At 35.1% G+C, this 20,773-nt stretch overlaps 1 protein-coding gene across 3 annotated transcripts in view; it reads right to left on the bottom strand.

Annotated features, from left to right (window-relative positions):
• EPC2 (enhancer of polycomb 2) overlaps positions 1-20,773 on the bottom strand; it is a 227,003-nt gene that overhangs the window by 10,214 nt on the left and 196,016 nt on the right. For all 3 annotated transcript variants that reach the window (XM_077153746.1, XM_077153745.1, XM_077153747.1), the window contains 4 exons: positions 16,768-16,959; positions 13,032-13,121; positions 11,569-11,714; positions 11,116-11,459 (listed from right to left, as the gene is read on the bottom strand). In XM_077153746.1, coding sequence (XP_077009861.1) covers positions 11,116-11,459; positions 11,569-11,714; positions 13,032-13,121; positions 16,768-16,959 — 772 coding nt within the window. The remainder of the gene's footprint in view (positions 1-11,115; positions 11,460-11,568; positions 11,715-13,031; positions 13,122-16,767; positions 16,960-20,773) is intronic.

The raw sequence follows: 20,773 nt of genomic DNA, 5'->3' as shown, positions 1-20,773 counted from the left end.
TAGCTTAAAAGTGAAATTCATGCTGTTGGTCATTAATCCATCCCCATTCACAATTCCTCCAATCCTATCAGTCTAAAAGTAACCATAAATCTCATTTTTGTGATGGTGGCAGGGTTTCACTATTCCAGATAAATGGTAAATGTCTCTTCTCTAAGTAAGAAGTTTTGCAAATCTCTCTGGATAACAAATTCTAAAAACAGATACACCTAATATGTAATTTAATATAATTTTCATGTATCCAAATATACCATTCTATACACCAGTAAAATTCTTGTATTTCTAAATATCTTGTGCTTATAATTCAAGTCTCTTTCACTAATGTCTCTAACCTTTCTGGATATTTTCTATATCTCTGGCTCATCATCTATCTTGGATTTATCAGTGCTTTTACTCCTTAGATGAATCCATTATACTTTTCTCAGAATACCTGTGACCATTCTTGTAATGTTAATCTAGTTTTCAAAAGTCCCAGGCATCCCTCATTTCATTCTTTAGCTTCAGGTATGTGGTTCTTATATGGTGACCTGCCTGGGTTGACCCTTCATCATAGTTCCCTGCCATGGTCTGACAGTGATTCACCAAATGTATTCTTTGAGTACATGTTATGAGATGTTATACTCATGTAAATTATAAAACCCTAGATCACTATTTGGCTTACAGTGCTGTAAGGACAAATCTAATCTTTGCAAGTTAACATTATCTGTCCTGGACTAAAAGTCTGTAAATGTAACTCTCATAGCAAAAGGCATACTATGGAATAAACTGCAAAAGTAAGGGGGATGGAAGATGAGGAACCAAGGGAATGTAAGAATAATGAAAACAAACTAAAGGTCCATATAAACTTCTTACACCCAAGCTAAATAGTTAACAGAAAGCTCCACCATTATTTCCTTCAACATTCATTAAATTCCTACTCCTTGATGTCTAAATCCATTTCTCACCTTTCGAAGTACTGCTAAACCAAAAAATAAATTCTCATTTAGTTGTTAAAGTTTTACCCATCATAAATGAAACTTTGATGCTTGCAAATATTTTACGGACATTTAAGAGGAACGGCAAGAGAAACTGGATAAATAAAAAGGCACTTCTCTTGGAAAATTACAATATGTTCTAATAATTTTCAAATTGACAATATTAAGATATTTGGAGCTAGTCAAAAGGGCTGTTGCTATCTATATTATTCAGTATATTAAAATTCGCCAAATACTACCAGAAGACCTCTTTTGTGGCTTAAATGTGGCCTCTCACTCCAAGCCCAACTCTACAAGTAAAACCACTGCCCTCCCCACTACGTGAGACATGATATCCAGGGGTGAAAGTCTTTCTGGTGGCATGGGAGACAAATCCCAGGGATGAGGCTGGTTCTGGCACTGTGGAATCAACAATGTCATCCTGACCAAAAGAGGAAAAGAAGTATAACAAATAAGGTATCTGTCTGAGAGAGTTCAAATAGTCAAGAAGCTACTCTGAAGGTCACTCTTAAGCAAGCTTCAGTTAGACATTGCTAACCATCATAAAATGCCAGACCCCAACCAAAACCATTCCTGCCAATCCTAAAGAACACCCAGGGTGTTATATAAGATTCTACAAAGGTTCCAAGGACTAGGGTAACTCTTCAGAAACCTATAACCTCCAGATGGGTCCCTGGATGAGATAAGTACTAAAATGCAGAAAGCCCAGCCTCTCTAGAATTTAAACTAGTGCCACCCCCCATCCCATATTATCAACAGCTCCTTCCAACACGAAAAAGTTAGAATGGGCATAGCCCAAATACTCTTAATGAGTGGGAGAAAGATGAAAGGTGATGGTGGAGTAATACAGAGAAGGTTAAGTTTAACAAATGAACATGAGTGCTGAATCATCATACTGATGTTTCTTTTAGTCTCCAGTATCTTTGGGCAGTTAGAAGTAAAAACCTAAAATTGTGGGATTGTAACCCATATCAAACTCTGAAATCTGTTCTACAATTGTTGTGATGTGCTTTGAAATGTTTTTTTTGTATATATGTTACTTTTCACAAAAAAGAAAAAAATAGTTGACTATGATGATAAATGCACAGTTACATGCTGATATTGTGAACCACTGAGTGCACACGTTGGATGATTACATGCTATGTGAATATATAATATACATAAAAAATAAATAAATAATTTAAAAAATGCAAAAAAAGAAAAATGAAAACATGTTAATTTGCAACCATGCATTAATTAAAAACCAAGATAAATATAAATCAATATGGCTTTTCAAGTCTTAACAAGGAAAGTTAGTTTTAGATGTGAAACACATTTTGTTGAGTTTTGGATATAAAAGCATAATCTCAAAGAACAAATAAATACTGTAGTTTCAAATGGCTTAAATCTTTATCTGCTATTTATATGAATTATGTGTGGTAAACTTCTTGAAGGTGGGAATGTATAATGGTACAGCTGCTATGGAAGACAGCTTGGCATCCCTTTGGAAACCAAATATTGAGTTGCCCTATGACCAAGCAATACCACTACTTGGTATATACCCAGAAGAGCTGAAAGCAATGACACAGACAGACATTTGCACACCAATGTTCATAGCAGCATTATTCACAATTGCCAAAAGATGGAAACAATCCAAACGCCCATCAAAGATGAGTGGATTAACAAAATGTAGTATATACACATGATGGAATACCATGCAGCTGTAAGACAAAATGACATCCTGAAGCACATGACAAGATGGATGACTCTTAAGGACATAATGTTGAGTGAAACAAGCCAGACATAAAAGGATAGATACTGTATGACTCCACTTTCATGACCATGGTAAAGGTAAAATTGGAGACTTATAATACGGAGGTCTTAGAGACACACAGAAGCTAGAGATGGGTGAAAAGTTAGCTAATGAGGTTGAACTCAAAAGTAAAGGAAGAGAAAGAAGTGATGGCAGTTCTCTAGTAGGTCTATAAGTAATATTACCATATTGAAGGTGAACAAGATTGAAATGGGTTGTCTAGACCTATGTGTGCCACTGATTAACACTAGAAATATAAATAAGTTCTTGCAAGAACACTTCAAAGATATGATTCCTGTACAAAAAGTGTTTTAAGTCCAGAGTACAGGGGGAAAACTGCTACTGCAGGCTATGTTTAACAGGAAAAGATTGGCAGTACCACAGCAACACCAGGGATAAATAAGGGGGGGAGGGGCAAGAGTTAAGGGGAGGTTAAGAGCTCCTATTTGGTGAGGGTATTTTTATTGGTTATCTTTCTCTGGGGACAATGAAATTATCTAAAATTGAGACTGTTGCTGGACTGTGGACTTTGGGCACTATGTATGATGTCTAATTAATGCAGAAGGCTGAAGGATACACTGACTGAGAAGTAGACTGGCGAAAGATGGTGCATACTTATGATTGAATATTGTGTGGCTACAAAAAAGGAACAAAGTTGTGACACATATAAGGATGTGAATGAATCTGTAGAACATTTGCTAAGGTAAAATAAGCAGAAATGAAAGAACAATTATAGGCCCAGATTCTAAGCTTTTATAGCAGTAGTCTGGGGTGGTAATTATTATTTCTGGATTTTGAGAGGCTTTTTTATATATGTATAACCTGGTATTTAGAGATAAGAATGAAGCCAATCAGGCTGGGATTAAGGTAATTTAGAAAGCAGGGGTAAGGAAGACATTGTCTATGTTTAGAATCACACCTACTCCTTGAGACCAAAGGAAGAAAGGTTTATTTTGTCTGGAACCTAAATTTTCTGTAGCACATAATCTAACCTAACCTGTCTGGACAGCTCATATGAACAACTGAAACACAGGGCACCCAGAATAAGAATGAGGGCCTTTAATCCTGTATAGCTTAATGTAATGCCTGGATACATTCTATAATATATTGAGCAGATAATAAAAAAAAAATATTGATGGGTGGTGCGATGGTGGCTCAATGGCATGCCAGAGACCCTGGTTTGATTCCCAGTGCCTGCCCATGTGAAAAAAAAAAAAAAAAGTATTGGCAAGTTCCTTGAGGGATGGGAGAAAAAATATGGAATTATTAAACTTCACTATTGGGGAAACCTCTGATACTGTGTCAAACATTAGGGACACACAAATCAATAAGCCAAGCCCTTGATATTGAGGCTTATACTTGTGAAGCTTATTTATGTATGCAGCAGAGAAGCTTAGCCTACCTATAGGTATGCCTAAGGAATTACCTCTGGAGGACCTCTTCTGTTGTTCAGATGTGGCCTCGCTCTCTCTAAGCCAATTCTGCAAGTGAAATCACTGCCCTACCCCTCACATGGGACATGACATCCAGGGGTGTAAGTCTCCCTGGTAGCATAAGAGATGACTTCCAGGGATGAGTCCGGTCATGGCACCATGGGATCCTGACCAAAAGGGGGAAAAGAAGTATAACTAATAAAATATCAGTAGCTGAGAGAGTTCAAAGAGCACTGAGAGGCTACACTGGAGGTCACTCTTATGCAAGCTTCAGATAGACAGTGCTACCTTTCATAACTTGCCAAACTCCATCCAAAACCATTCTAGCCAATCCTAAAGAACACCTAGGGCAATATATATGATTTTTAAAAGGTTCCATGCATTAGGGTAACCTTCCAGAAACCTACAACCTCTAGATGGGTCTCTGGACCAGAGAAGTCCTGAAACCTAGAGCACTCAGCCTCTCTAAATCATCAGCTAGTTTCATCTCCCTGCCCCATATTAGTGACAGACCCTTCCAACATGAAAAAGTTAGAATGGCCATAGCCCAAATATCCCTAAAGAGTGGGAGAGAAACATCAAAGTTGTTGTTGGAGTTATACAGAGAAGTTAGAGTTTAACAAATGAGTACGATTGCTGAATCACTAAACCTATTATTTTTCAGTCCCCAGTATTTTAGAGCAGCTAGAAGTAAAAACCTAAAATTGTGAAATTGCAACCCATACCAAACTTTGAAATCTATTCTACAACTAATTGTTGTGTTGTGCTTCAAAACTTATTGCTTTTTTTTGATATATGTTATTTTTCACGAAAAAGAAAAGAAATAGATTGTGATGATAAAAAAAATATTTATTCCTTCTAGTTTCCTATGTTCTGGAGCAGCTATTAGGAAAAATCTGAGATGATGGCATGGTAGCCCATGACGAACTCTGGAATCTGCCCTGTAACTACTCTAAATATAATAGATTGTTAAAAATTATAAAATTAATTTTCTTTGGTTAGTCATCTGCCATGTTTAAAACATTCTAGCTTTCTCTCTCCTGCTTCTATTCTTTTTTTTTTTTTAATTTTTTTATTAATCAAAAAAAAAGAAAAGAAATTAACACAACATTTAGAAATCATTCCATTCTACAAATGCACTCAGTAATTCTTAGTATCATCACATAGATGTATGATCATCATTTCTTAGTACATTTGCATCGATTTAGGAAAAGAACTAGCAAAACAGCAGAAAAAGATATAGAATGTTAATATAGAGAAGAGAATTAAAATAATAATACTAATTATATATATATATATAAAAAGGAAAAAGAAAAAAAAACAAAAACAAAAGATACAAACACACAAACACAAAACAAAAAACCATATTTCAGGTGCAGCTTCATTCAGTGTTCCAACCTAGTTACATTACACTTAGGTATTATTGTGCTGTCCATTTTTGAGTTTTTGTATCTAGTCCTGTTGCACAGTCTGTGTCCCTTCAGCTCCAATTACCCATTATCTTACCCTGTTTCTAACTCCTGCTGGTCTCTGTTACCAATGATATATTCCAAGCTGATTCTCGAATGTCGGTTCACATCAGTGGGACCTTACAGTATTTGTCCTTTAGTTTTGGGCTAGACTCACTCAGCATAATGTTCTCTAGGTCCATCCATGTTATTACATGCTTCATAAGTTTAGTCTGTCTTAAAGCTGCATAATATTCCATTGTAGGTATACGCCACAGTTTGTTTAGCCACTCGTCTGTTGATGAACATTTTGGCTGTTTCCATCTCTTTGCAATTGTAGATAATGCTGCTATAAACACTGGTGTGCAAATGTCCGTCTGTGTCTTTGCCCTTAAGTCCCTTGAGTAGATACCTAGCAGTGGTATTGCTGGGTCGTAATCCATTCTGCCATTCTATGTCTTTTGATTGGGAAATTCAGTCCATTAACTTTTAGTATTATTACTGTTTGGATAATATTTTCCTCTACCATTTTGGCTTTTGTATTATATATATCATATCTGATTTCCCTTCTTTCTACACTTTACTCCATACCTCTCTCTTCTGTCTTTTCGTATCTGACTCTAGTGCTCCCTTTAGTATTTCTTGCAGAGCTGGTCTCTTGGTCACAAATTCTCTCAGTGACTTTTTGTCTATAAATGTTTTAATTTCTCCTTCATTTTTGAAGGACAATTTTGCTGGATATAGGAGTCTTGGTTGGCAGTTTTTCTCTTTTAGTAATTTAAATATATCATCCCACTGTCTTCTAGCTTCCATGGTTTCTGCTGAGAAATCTACACATAGTCTTATTGGGTTTCCCTTGTATGTGACAGATTGTTTTTCTCTTGCTGCTTTCAAGATCCTCTCTTTCTCTTTGACCTCTGACATTCTAACTAGTAAGTGTCTTGGAGAACACCTATTTGGGTCTATTCTCTTTGGGGTGCGCTGTACTTCTTGGATCTGCAAATTTAGGTCTTTCATAAGAGTTGGGAAATTTTCAGTGATAATTTCTTCCATTAGTTTTTCTCCTCCTTTTCCCTTCTCTTCTCCTTCTGGGACACCCACAACACGTATATTTGTGCGCTTCATATTGTCATTCAGTTCCCTGATCCCCTGCTCAAGTTTTTCCATTCTTTTCCCTATAGTTTCTGTTTCTTTTTGGAATTCAGATGTTCCATCCTCCAGTTCACTAATTGTAGCTTCTGTCTCTTTAGATCTACCATTGTAGGTATCCATTGTTTTTTCCATTTTTTCTTCTTTGTCCTTCACTCCCATAAGTTCTGAGATTTGTTTTTTCAGATTTTCTATTTCTTCTTTTTGTTCAGCCCATGTCTTCTTCATGTCCTCCCTCAATTTATTGATTTGGTTTTTGAAGAGTTTTTCCATTTCTGTTCGTATATTCAGCATTAGTTGTCTCAGCTCCTGTATCTCATTTGAACTATTGGTTTGTTCCTTTGACTGGGCCATATCTTCAATTTTCCGAGCGTCATCCATTATTTTCTGCTGGTGTCTGGGCATTTGATCAGATTTCCCTGGGTGTGGGACCCAGCTGGTTGAAAGCTTTTTCTGTGAAATCTCTGGGCTCTGTTTTTCTTTTCCTGCCCAGTAGGTGGCGCTCGTCTGTCTGCACGGCAGTCGGCCCGGGAAACCGTGCGTGGAGGCGGGGGTCGCTGGCCGCCGCGGCTTGGGAGAGTGCCGGTCCTAATTGCCCAGCTGGCCCGAAACGCCAAGCGTGACGGGAGGGCCCCGCTATCCAACGTTCCCAGTCAGACCGGGGAGCCACTGCGTGGAGGGGACCCCAGTCGCCAGCCACCCCGGCCGGGAAAACGCGCGCCCCTCGGGTATCTCACCGCAGCAGATTCTCCCTGCCCGTTCAGCTGTTCCAGAATGGGGTACGCTGTCTTTTTGGTCTCTGTCGTGACTCCGGGAGCTGTTTCATATTGTTTCTGTTTCTTTAGTTGCTTTTCTGGAGGAGGAACTAAGACCCGCGCGTCTTACTAAGCCGCCATCTTCTCCGGAAGTCCCTGCTTCTATTCTTTGAAAATCATTTTTCAATTAAGAAAACGTACCTTTAATTTACTTAATACTAAGAGAATCCATCTCTTTAGTTTTAGTTCTTCTATATCCTAGGGACACACATTTCAATTTTAGTTCTCTAAGCCCCTTAAGTAGAGTATCAAAAATAATAAGTGGAATATATTTAGAAAATATATTATTTTAGAAAATATATTAATACATATTTTCAAAAATATACCGAAAAACATTAGCCAGGGTACTTATCACAAAAAAGGAAATTTTTTGTCACTCATCCTCAAGTGCACAACAGATGCCATGCTCGCACTCTCTCTTTCTTTAAAGAAATAAGGAACTGTGATACAAATAAACATTACTCTTAAGTATGTTAGATTTCTATTTCTGATTGGACCCTTCCATTTCCTAGGTATTGTCAACTCCCCAGCTGTGAAACAGGAAATTCAGTACTTATGATCGATACTCTCTGCTAGGTAAAAATATGGTCTCAGTATTATTAGAGAAACACAAGCTTTCATCAACCATGGCCACTGAGAATGAACAGAAGGCACAAGTATCAAAGACAGACTAAAAGAAACACAAACATGTAAGAATTCAATTCTTTTGTGTATGTCTATAAAATTAAAAAATACAAATAGAGTTTTACATTCCTTTTTTGGCGGTGGAGGTGGCAGATATGAGAGAAACTTCTATCAGTATTTAAAATTAAGAAGTGAGAAAACTATGTCCATTTAAAATTAAAAAGTGAGAAAACTATGTCATTAATATAACTGGAATAAATGGATACCTAAAACCACTGTAGCCAAAAAACAAAACAAAACAAAAAAACTACTACAGCTTTTCTACAAAAATGCTCTTGAGCATTCATTACGTATTTATATTCCAGTGCCTAATTAAGAAATTAAAAACAAACAAAAAACCCAACAAAACCTTGTGGCCTCAATGATGAAATTCACAGTCAGTAAAGCAGGAAAACTTCAAACAAAATTCTTTACTCTTAACATGTTATTAATATATATTTTGAAAGTCCAGATTAAAAAAATTGCCTTCTAATACAATTTAGCTGTTGCTTTAACCTTAACGTTTTGAAGACAAAATAGTATCATGTTGAAAGTATTAAAGATTATAAAACCTGAAAAATTACGAAAGACCAGAGTTTTTTTTCTGATTGTAGGAGAAAGGCAAAAATAAATCTTACAGCCCATGATGCATTCTGTTTGTTAAATGGAAATAAAATTAACACTATTCAGTTGTGATTTAAGCCCAAAAAAGAACACATATGCCTCAAAATAATATTTTAAATCCTTATTTTACATTGATCCACAGCAAAACTTTAGAGCTGGTTATTATGTTATTATTTCAATTACACTGTTTTACTTGTTATCAAAACATATACAATATAATATATATATAAATTTTCTGCAAAAGAGGGGGGGCCACGGTGGCTCAGCAGGCAAGAATGCTTGCCTCCCATGCCCAAAGACCCAGGTTCGAGTCCCAGTGCCTGCCCATGTTAAAAAAAAAAAAAAAAAAATTTCTGCAAAAGAGTTAAGTTAAATATTAGATCTAGATTATACCAGGAATTTACAGTAAATATGTGGCCATGTTCAAGTTGAGTAGAAACATATCAAAATAATTAGTTTTTTTTTGGTATGGTAAACACCAGTAGAAAAGAAATTCAGCTTATGGTCAAATTTAATAATAAATGGCTATATGTGATACATTTAAAAACTTCCTATTTGGCAAAAATTTTTTTTTTTAAGAAAGAGGTTCTTTAATCCTGTATAGATTATTGTAATGCCTAGAAACATCCTAGAGTATGTATTTTTTTAAAAATTTTTAAATTTTTAAAAAATACCAAAAAACATCAAATGCAAACATTCTTAACTTTTGATCATTCCATTCTATATATATATGATCAGTAATTCACAATATCATCACATAGTTGCCTATTCATCATCATGATCATTTCTTGGAACATTTGCATCTATTCAGAAAAAGAAATAAACAGAAAACAGGAAAAAATTCATACATTTGGCAAAATTATTTTGTGTTAACATTTGGTACAGGAATTCCAGATTAGTTAAATAACTGAAACAATCTCTTAGAGTTGGGTGAAAAAAGATTTGACCTAATATTTGTCAACTTCCTACTATCCTTCGATTTCTAAGAATCCTGCCACCTCCGCTCATTAGGTTATCCAGTTTAGCTTCAAAAGCTCATTTAACTTCACAGATACATGAACTTTATGTAATGGGATGCTGTTCTCTGTACCTAAGTTCATCTAGGAGAAAATTAACTAACTAATTTGAAGAAATGATACGTCAACTTCCAATCATGCAAACAAATCTAATTTTCCCTTACAACCTTTAAACAGATAAATGTCTAAGTCAAGTTTGAAAAGAAGCAGTTCAGTAACTGAAAAATGACTGAACACTATTGAGACCAAATTTCAAGCTAAAATGATTTAAAATCACTTTATAGCAGTTTAATATAATAATTGTACATACTAAAACCTACCATCCAGGAAATAATTTAGAAATACATACATTTTACACAAAGAAAGCTTATCAACAATATAAGTCAAGTCACATGTACTTTTGTCTCTGGATATCCATGCATTATTTACAATGTATACATAATCAGAATATTTATAAATTATACATACTTGTACACATGCCATAAAGAGAAGACTATCTACAGAAGAAATCAAGTCAAAATTACACTGTAGATCCTCTAGATATTATACATTATTCACATTGCACATGTCATAAAAATACTAAATATGAGCACAATGTCTCTTAAAAGGAAAAAAAACCTTCCTAATTTCAAGTAGAGAGGTAAACTATCAGACAAAAATTACAACTATTTGTAGGAGCCACTTAAAAAATCATTTTTGAAAAACAGAGCTTTTTCAAGGAACAATGCCTACATTTAGGCAAAGTTAATATACAAAGCGGAAGATTTTCTTTCACAAAAGAAGCAGATAACATCATGCTTTGTTGATCTGGCAGCTTCTAATCAATTTGTTGCCCTGCCCATTCTGCCTACACATTTGCCATTCCAGACCTACTGGTTGACACGTTGGTTAAAATGTGAACCATACCATTCTACATATGCAATCAGTAATTCTTAACATCATCACAATGGTATGATTTCTAAATGTTGGGTTAATTTCTTTCTTTCTTTTTTTTTTTTTCCCGTTAATTAATAAAAAAAAAATGTGAACCATAATAGAGTTTTGTTTCTTAATTTAGGGAAAAAAAAAGTAAGTTAAGATAAAATTCCTTTCCTGAGTGGGATTAGAAGAGTAAACCTTTAAAATTTACCCTGCGAGTTAATTGAGTGGATAGGGAATGAAAATTAAAATAGTAGGATATACTCTTAGCACAGTGATAGCCTACCTGATATGCCATTCTTGCTGGTGTTCAATAAAGCTACAGATGCTGCAGAAACTCTTTTATTGTTCACAGTCTGCCCTGGTTTTCTTGAGGTACATTCTTCACTATCACTGTCCTGTAAATTTAGTAGCCTTGGCTGGAAACACTGTAGTCGACATGATCTGATATTGCTTAATATTTCAGAAAGGGACAGTCTATTTTCACAATGTTTACTGGAAGCATTGGTCCGAGAGAAATTAGAAGAAAAGTCTACAGTTTGGGAAGAGCTTGAAAACCCATTTAGCATTTCAGGGTCTATCTGTTTCAGGACTGAATCATGTTCTGTGGATATTCGGTCCATTATGACCCTGAAAAGCAACATAAAACCAAGTATTAACTAGAAGAATTTTACCAACATTTTCTCTATACATCCCTTCTAACTTGTAAATAAAACCCACCTCAAAACAAAGAGCTTACCTTCCACCTCTACCAATTCGCCTCCTTGCAAATCCTATACATCTTCTTGGGACTGTAAGTGTTGTAAGGCAATGCCTGTATCTCAACTTATCCAAATCTGCCAAGTCCGAATTTTCAAATGAATGCTTATTTTGGTCCAAACGAGGCTGCAAAGAAAGACAAAAAAACCTCATGGAGTAAATCTGAAATGCAAAAAAGTTAAATCATGATAAAAATAAAGTAGCTGTACCATAAAGTAGAACAATTAAAATCTAATGTAAAATTGTAAAGCTGGAACTTAAATTATACTAGCTAGGTAAAATTCTACAATACCAAATCAAAAGTTCACTCACCAAAATAAACAAAACTGAATTAAGAGTTATTTTAAAAGAAATACATCTGTAAAGAACATTATGGTTTTTAATATGTATTCCAAAAAGTAGAGATATTAAAGTTAGTAATTTGCAGGCTTCCTTTTGTGATAAACCTGAGGGAAATTTTTTCGTGTATACTTCAAGCATGCATGGGTCAAGCTGAAAGCCTCTTTTTCACTTTCAAGATGAAACATACAGCCCATTTATTTGCTCTCCTTTCCTCTTATTTCTATTTTTCTGTATTTTATCACTTCTGCCCCTGTCCCAGGAATTTTTCCTTCTCTCCTCAGCACAGACATAGTGAGATAAACAACTTCCTACCTCTCCTACATTAAACACACACACGCTGAAAAAGTTGTCAATTTATATGTTTATCATAATGCAACAATACTGTGTTGTCATATACAGATGCTGACTTCATTACCCTATAGCTTATCTAAAAGCCTGAGCATTTGGGAATGATGTAATGCTCCTAGATATAATACAGTATCAAAACTTTACTTAATAGCATAAAGCAATTTCTCAAGTGTCAGAAAGTTATGAATACAATTATTAGACAAAAAATTGCCATAATGAAGTTTCAAAATTACTTTGATACTTACCGAGCATGTATGTACAAGATGGGCTTGTACAACAATAAATTTCAATAAGCAATCAGCAGCCACCAAAGGTTCCACGGCCAATTAAGAGATTCTGAGTTTATCTAATTCTAGCAGGGACAAACTGAGTAATTTTTAGCAAATGCTGAAGCTTTAGTTAAACCTAAAGTGAAAGGTTTCTAAATATATGAGGAATTATGAATTTCCAAATAAAGTAGTTTAACACCCTTTGGAAGGACTCAGTATTTTTTAGCATCTTTTTTGGGGGGTGGTGCGGGGGAATGCATTGTCCGGAATCAAACCCAGGTCTCCCGCATGGCAGGCGAGCATTCTCTGAACTCGCCTGTGCACCCTTACTTTTTAGCATCTTTTACTGGTATCCACATAGGGAATGCTATAATGCTGACACACTTGTCATTTTTGGATCAAGACTAAGCCATCTTGACATAGGTTAATTCTAGTTTCTATTAATTCTACTTCACAAAAACAACTAAAAAAATAAAGTTCTTACAGCATAATACTGGCATCCTGCCCGCCTTCTGAAAGCACAGGGACCATCAGGATCATTTTCTTCTTCGGGTTCTGATACTGGAGATGGTACCTAGTAAAAGATGTATTCCATTTAGGGGTTAATAAAAGTCCAAAGATCAATCTTTATAATGATCTAAAATGAAAATACTTATCACAAACAGTGAATCATTTCTGCATATAGTAGGCAGCGAACTTCCCCCAAACATTTACAGACTAGCAGAAACTTCCTAATATGGTTAAAAATCATTATTCCCAATGAAGTTGTTCCTGCAGGTAAGTACATATGATATTGCTTGCTTAACTGCTTCTAGACAGGAAAGGTCATAGGCTTAGAAACAACTAGAACAGTTTTTATATACCCCATTTATATTTTGTAAATAATGCATATGGCTATGAATACTTGAAAATGACAGTTATGGTTCACCTCTAAGTAGGTGTGATTTTTATCTAGCAACTTTATCTCTGTAATAAAATTGAAAACTAGGAATTAAAACAAGGCCATGCATTTTATGCAAAAAGGGAATGAACTTCTTATTTTTCCCACTTGCTTTTTTTTTTTAATGACTTTTTTTAACTCAGCAGATAAGAAGTAAAAAATTAGAAGAGGAAAGGTTTACTCAAGATAAGCAGACTAGGAGCAGAGAGAAAAACCCACAACCTGACAGGAAAAGAATAAACAAAGACTTTTCAAAAAAAGCAGTCACATATTGAAAAGCATTCTGCCTAGGGCTGTATGATGGTAAATTAAATATCTCTGTATAATCTGAATGGACCACCGTGAGGACATTGATATATTAAACTGTACTTTATAAATAAATGTTACCCAAAACAGATGAAATGATATACAAATATACTTTGATATGGCAGGGAAAGAATGTTTTAGATATATTTCTACCCATAATGGTTAAAATAAAAAAAACTTGGTACTTAAGTTTCAGTTGTCTCGCAATTTCACTTTGCAGTACATTTCATTTTTTGATAACGTTGGCTCAACCATATTTAACTTGCAAATTTTTGAACCTCACAAATCCCTCTCTTCCTATTTTGAGAGGAAAAATGCTTTCTGTACATTATTTCCAAACTGTGGTAATTACCACTAAGCAGGGTCATCCAGGGGAGAAAGGCATTTGTTTGAGGTTTCAATATACCTCCACCAACCCTATGATGGAGACATAGAAACAGTAAGCTGAGGCTGACTCTTCTTCCTGAGGAACCTAGCCCCAATATGAAATCTGAAAGCAAATCCTAAATGTGAATTTTATACTTTGGTTCCTTTATAAACCATCTACCTCTTCTAAAATACACACAGAAAGTGTTACTAACAAGGTCTAAGAAATTCTTTGCATAAAGCATTATCACCCCTTCCTCCCCCTCACTGAGATCTCTCAGGAGTGGATTGTGGGAGTTAATATAGGGCATAGGAAGAGAGCTGATGTTAGGAGAATCAGAAATATTATGAAGAGACAGTTTTTGGTTTGGTTCTGTTGCAAATCAACTGGATAAGTCTGGTTAAAATATTCATCCTCTTAAGACTCCCTATTACTTTATTTCTTGTTTACTGGACAAAGCAGCAGATATGATTGCTTTAATGATCTTTTTTTTTTTTAATGATCTTTTAAACAGCAAAATCCTGATTTTAACAGAGCTATCTTCTAACTATCTGTACCACTGAATGATATCCAACCATAGGTAAATGCTTACTTATATCGTTATAAAAATTAATGAGGGGTTGCAAAAAAACCAGTACGGGGACTCAGGAACCTAAGTTTCAAAATGCAATTTTCATTAGAGGATGAGGGTTGGGGGCTATATGAAAAAAAAAAAAAGAATTTAGAACAGAAATGAAGCTTCTTTAATGCATGAGGAATATACTAGTATGCTGAGTGAGCCCTACTATCAGGCTGGATTCTAATTCTAGAAACAAGGAAAAAGTTTCCACAGGTTGTAGTTTCCCAAGGCACCATTCTTAAAGGTCTGGGAATATATAATAAAACTTTCCAGGTTCTCATTAGAACAACCAAGATAAAATATTATTTGACTATTAAACATAAATATATCTAACCTAGTCATTTTCTCACTTGAAATTCTTTAATAATTCTCTACCTTGAACAACACAGATAAAGGTCATTCTTCTATCTGGCTGCTATTCCAGGCATCAATTCTTCCATCCTCTCTTCTGTGTCCTATGCATCAGCAATGCCAAACAGCTAGCAGTCTCCTCTAACATACTGTTTTCTCTGCCTACAAGGTATTTCCTTACACTTTTTTCATAGAAAACTTTGTTAGGGCACTATTTCCCTCATTCCTTCAAAATGGTCATCTGAGTTAACATTCTAAGGGTATTAAAAGCTCTCCTGGAGGGCGGGCCGCGGTGGCTCAGCGGGCAAAGTGCTTGCCTGCTATGCCGGAGGACCTCGGTTCGATTCCCGGCCCCAGCCCATGTAACAAAAACGGAGAAACAGAATACAATAAAAACAAGAAAATGTTTAAAAATGTTTCCCTTTCTTCCTTCCTTCCTTCCTTCTAAAAAAAAAAAGCTCTCCTGGAGTCTAACTGTGTGATCCTCTGACTAAAAAGTAATGAACGATTTCATTAAGTGCTTTTCAAGAGTACAGTAAAGTAAATATATCTTTGTACATTTGTTACTATGCATATGAACATCAAAATATTACAAAAAACTAAATCACTAAAAAAAAAGTAAACGTAGTATCACCTAAGCTCTAAGTTTTAAATAGTTACAGCAATAAAGTACTTTACAAATTGTCTGGTTTCCAAACATATCTGTGATGTTGGTGTTAAAAAAAAATCTTTTAAATAAAATAAATCAAAATGTTGACATATGATAAAGCCAGCATTGGGTTCAAGGTTTTTGTTACGGTATTTTCTTTATGCTTCCTATACTATACTGAAAAAAGACAAAAAAGAAGATAGTATTGTACCATGTGCTAAACACTGTTTTGTTTTTAAAAGAATTCTTTTAAATATAAAATAAAGATTTGTAAAAGTAACACTTTTTGTTTTTGTTTGTTTGTTTTGTTGTTGTTGTTTTTTTGCATGGGCAGGCACCAGGAATCAAACCCGGATCTCTGGCATGACAGGTGAGAACTCTGTCTGCTGAGCCACAGTAACACTTTTTAAAAAAATAAAATCAAGATTTTAAAACTATAAACATTTTGCTATAATACTTTTGTAATAAAACTAAAGAATTACCTTAAGTTAAAAATTGAACCGGTTCTTCTAAATCTTCTTTAGAATCAAGTAATTATTGCCAACAAATCAGCAAAATTTAAACTAAAAGTTGTAAAAATATGTTGGTGGCATACGGTGAAAAAGGCAATTACTGTAAGCAATGCGAAATTTACAATTACATAGTAAATGTCTTAAAATAGTGATATTTTTTGACTTAATTCTAATTCTAAAATCTATTTTAAATACCAAGGAAAAAGATAAAGATGCACATTTTTTTATAAACGAGAAAAATTGAAAACCATTTAAATGCTTCACAATAGAATAAATTCTATCCAGCTGATGGAAAATAACAGAACGTTAGTAAATACTCTCTCAGTGGTTACATAAATAAGGTGGAAAATGTTTATGCTATAATATTAGGTGAACAAAGTACAAATCAAAACCCAAATATGTCAATTATATTTAAAAATATATAGCCATAAAAAGATTAGTTGGAAATAGTTTTTAAATAGTTTTTAACAAAGTACCTGTGGAAATTCATCTTCATCTGAGCTGTGAAAGTCATATTGCTTGATGTCACTCTTATTGATCACAGGCAATGTCTCAGGAGTGGGTTGCTGAGATGTTATCAAAGCCTCTGCTTTAGGCTTCTTTGGATACTTCTTCTTTTGACGAACCACATCAGAAGTCTCTTCTTTCAAAGACAAATGATGAGGGTGCTGTTTACATGATAATTTTTCCCCCAGAAGGAAGAAATGAAAATCATTTTAGACATTATGAAAAACCATATTACTCTTTGAAAATGACATATTTTTACCCAGGTAGTGATTTTTTTAATATGCAAAAATTATTCTGTGATCATAAATTGAAAAAAAAATCTTAATTTCTGCAAGCTACAATGAAAAATAATGGTACTTATATTTAGTTTTTATATTGTTATGATACTTAAATAAGAAATTAGTGATTTTCTGAGTATTATCTACACAATTCAACATTTAAAAATTAAGCTCAATTCTTATTTAAATTACTAATGATGAAAATTAACAACTATTTTTATTTTTTAAATAACCAGAATTGGATTATAAATTCATTAGCTCATTTCTAAATTTATTTATCATTTTTATTCTGATGGTAGGTAATTTTTTGAGAAAAATTAACATTAACAAGGAAAAAAACCTTCACTTTTTAGAATTTATAATAACTTTAAATGAATAATAATTAAACTGTTCTTAGTGCTCAAAGGTTATGTGAAGGTACTTGAGAGGTCAAATGGTAAGAGATCGGCTGAAAGGGTGGTTTCTAAAAGTCTCCTGTGTGTTCCCTAACCCACAAACAGAGAAATTCTGTTTTTATCTGTTTTAACATATTTGCATTTCTTATAAGAGAGAATTATCACTCTGAAAAGTTTGAAAATGACTGCTCTAAGCACCAAAATATAAGCAATAATGAAAGCCTAAGAATATTTAAGACATAATACATTACTCCATGTAGACCAGTATTAAAACCATAATAGTCAAAAATGGTATACACAATGAAAATGTTTCTTAAATGCCACATTATTTAGTGAGCTATAAACTGTTTTATACAATGGATATATATTTGTAATTAATAAGAAAAGTTCAGCCCCATCCCATCAAATGGCAGAGATGCTTCCAGGCTTTGTCCCTCCACAGAAGCTTTTAACAACCTGCAAAGAATGGACAGAAACATCTTTCTCAAAGCTCTAGAAAACAGTAAAGGACTGCAGTATCAGGGCAAGAGATGAATCAAGAAAACGGGTAATTAATAACAGGAGGATTGCAAGGAGCTCTGGCTGACCCTTTTACACCCCTTACCACCTTGGGTGGAGCTGGCCCATACTCCCTGTGCAGATCCTTGGTTCCAGTTCCAGAGGGAGCATAGTAACCCTTATGCACATACTGGAAGCATGAATGCCTAGACCAGTCTGTCTTACAGTGGCCTGATGGTCTCACTGCCCCAGAACTTGCCCTGCACATAGAAGGCAGCTCATGAACTCTCTTACAGAATGCTGCAGGAGAGAGTCAACTTGTGCTGCCAAAGGCCTAAAAACCACAATGCCTGGGATTGTGAGAAAACGGTTTCCTAGGGAAGAGAGACATTTATAACTATGCAAATAGAGGAATCCCTAGGGCCACTTGCTCATATACAAGACAAGACACGTGCAGAAAGAACTGGGGAGGTCCACAAGCTTTTTCCTGGAGCTGTTCTCTAAAACTCACTGTATGGATAAGCCTTAAAGAAAGCATTCACAAGGTGATATGGGGAATGGGGAAGGTGTTTTCTTTTTTTCCTCATTTTTTATCATTAGCTCCTGGCCTTCAGGGAAAACTGTCATGACACTAGCTGTATGCAAGCTTAAAGAAAAGACAGCTCAAAATGTACAGGTTTCAGAAGGTTGCAGAACATACAAAGAAACAGGAAGCAATGGCCCAGGCGATGGAGAAGATTAAGCATTAGAAACCATCAACTAGGAGGACCAGATCTGGGACATACCAGATAAAGACTGTAAAAAAAAAAAAGGCCCTACATGCTCAAAGAGCTAAAGGAAAACATCAACAAAGAACTAAAGGAAATCAGGAAAGAAACAGATAAATACAAAGAATATTAATACAGAAACAGAAATTCTGAAAAGGAATCAAACGGAGTTGAAGACCACAGTTACAGAAATGAAAAATTTCCTAGAGATGTTCAACAGCAGATTGGAGCTGGCAAAAGAACCAGAAAACCTAAAGACAACTGAAATCATCCAGTCTGAGGAATAGAAGGAAAAACGAAGAAAAGTAAACAGAGCTTGAGAAACCTGTGGGACACTGTCAATGTACCATTAAATTTATTGTGGGGATCCCAGAAGGAGAAGAGAGAGAAAGGGGCAGAGAGAATATGCAAAGAAATAATGGCTTAAAACTTCCCATATTTAATGAGGAATACACACATTCAAGATGCTCAATGAACTCAACAGGATACACCCAAGCCATACATACTAAATAGACCCATGCCATACATATTATAATCAAACTGTCAAATGCCAAAGATAAAGAGGAATTCAGAAAGTTATCAGAGAGAAGCAACATGTCACGGACAAGAGAGACTCAATAAAATTATGTGCTGATTTCTTATTGAAAACCATAGCGGCAAGAAGGCAGTAAGATGACATATTTAAAGTGCTGACAGCAAGAAATTGCCAACCAGTAATTCTGTATCTGGCAAAGATGTTCTTCAAAAAATGAAGGAGAGATTAAGACATTCCCAGATAAGCAAAAGCTGAGGGAATTTGTTAGCACTAGACTGATACTATAAGAGATGCTAAAGAGAATTCTGCAGGTTGAAAGGAAAGGACAATAAATAGACCAAAACTACATGAAGAAATAAAGATCTCCAGTGACAGTAAGAACATGGGTAAATATAAATGCCAATACTACTGAATTTTTGGTTTGTAACTCCACTTTTCACTTCCTAAAGTACCTAAAAGGCAAATACACAAAATGTAATGAAAAATCAGTTATTTTAGATTCAAAATGTATAATACATAATTTGTGACAAGAACTACATAAAGGTTGGGGAGGGTATAGCATATAGTTGGAACATAGTATTGAAGTTAAGTTGGTATCTGTCGTGCTCTGGAGTTAAGTACCCGAGAAAAACAAGTCCTTAAACTTAAATCCAGTCCTGTGGATGTGAATCCATTGCAAACAGGACCTTCTGATGATATTACTTCAGTTAAGGTGTGGCTCACCTCAATCAGGATGGGTCTTAATCTGACTACTGGCATTCTTGGTAAGTGTACTGAAATTCATACAGATAGAGAGAAAGTCACAGACAGAGCAGCCGTGAGAGGCCTCTATGGGCGTTGTCATGTGTCAGAAGACCCAGCACCAAGGACCACTGGCAGCCAGCCCCAGAACACCAGTTTTTGGGAAGAAAGGATCACCCTGAAGATGCTTTAATTTGGACTTCCGCTAGCCTCAAAATCATGAGCCAATAAATTCTTGTTGTGTAAGTCAACCCACTGCATGATATTTGCGTTTGCGATGAGAAATTTAAAACAGTATCAAAGCAGAGTATTAAAGATCTAGAATGTTATTTTCAAGCCCCATGATAACTACAAAGAAAATACTGGAGAACGGGCAAGTTAAGAGAGACAGAAATTATGAGTACAGGTTGCCAGGGGTTAGGAGCAGGGGAAATGGGGAGGTAATACATAGTGGATATAGGGTTTCTGTTTGGGCGGATGGGTAAGCTTAAGTAACGGAAGGTCATGAGGGTACTGTAGTACTGTGAATGTGATTAATTCCATTCAGTGGCATACTTGGGAGTGACTGAAAAGGGAAAATTTATGTTATATATACATTGCTGTAATTAAAAAGGAAAGGAACGACTAAAGAGACAATGAAAATTAAATGTAATACATGACCTTGGATGGGTCTAACAAGGGAAAAGAAAAGGCTTAAAGGGACATGATCAGGAATATGAAAAGATTAGATTATAGACTGTAAGCTTCATATCAATGCTAAA

Source organism: Tamandua tetradactyla, chromosome 3 (genome assembly GCF_023851605.1).
Source record: "Tamandua tetradactyla isolate mTamTet1 chromosome 3, mTamTet1.pri, whole genome shotgun sequence".
Classification (NCBI taxonomy): domain Eukaryota; kingdom Metazoa; phylum Chordata; class Mammalia; order Pilosa; family Myrmecophagidae; genus Tamandua; species Tamandua tetradactyla.
The sequence above is the reverse complement of the archived record's forward strand: the minus strand, read 5'-3'. Positions and strand labels throughout refer to the sequence as shown.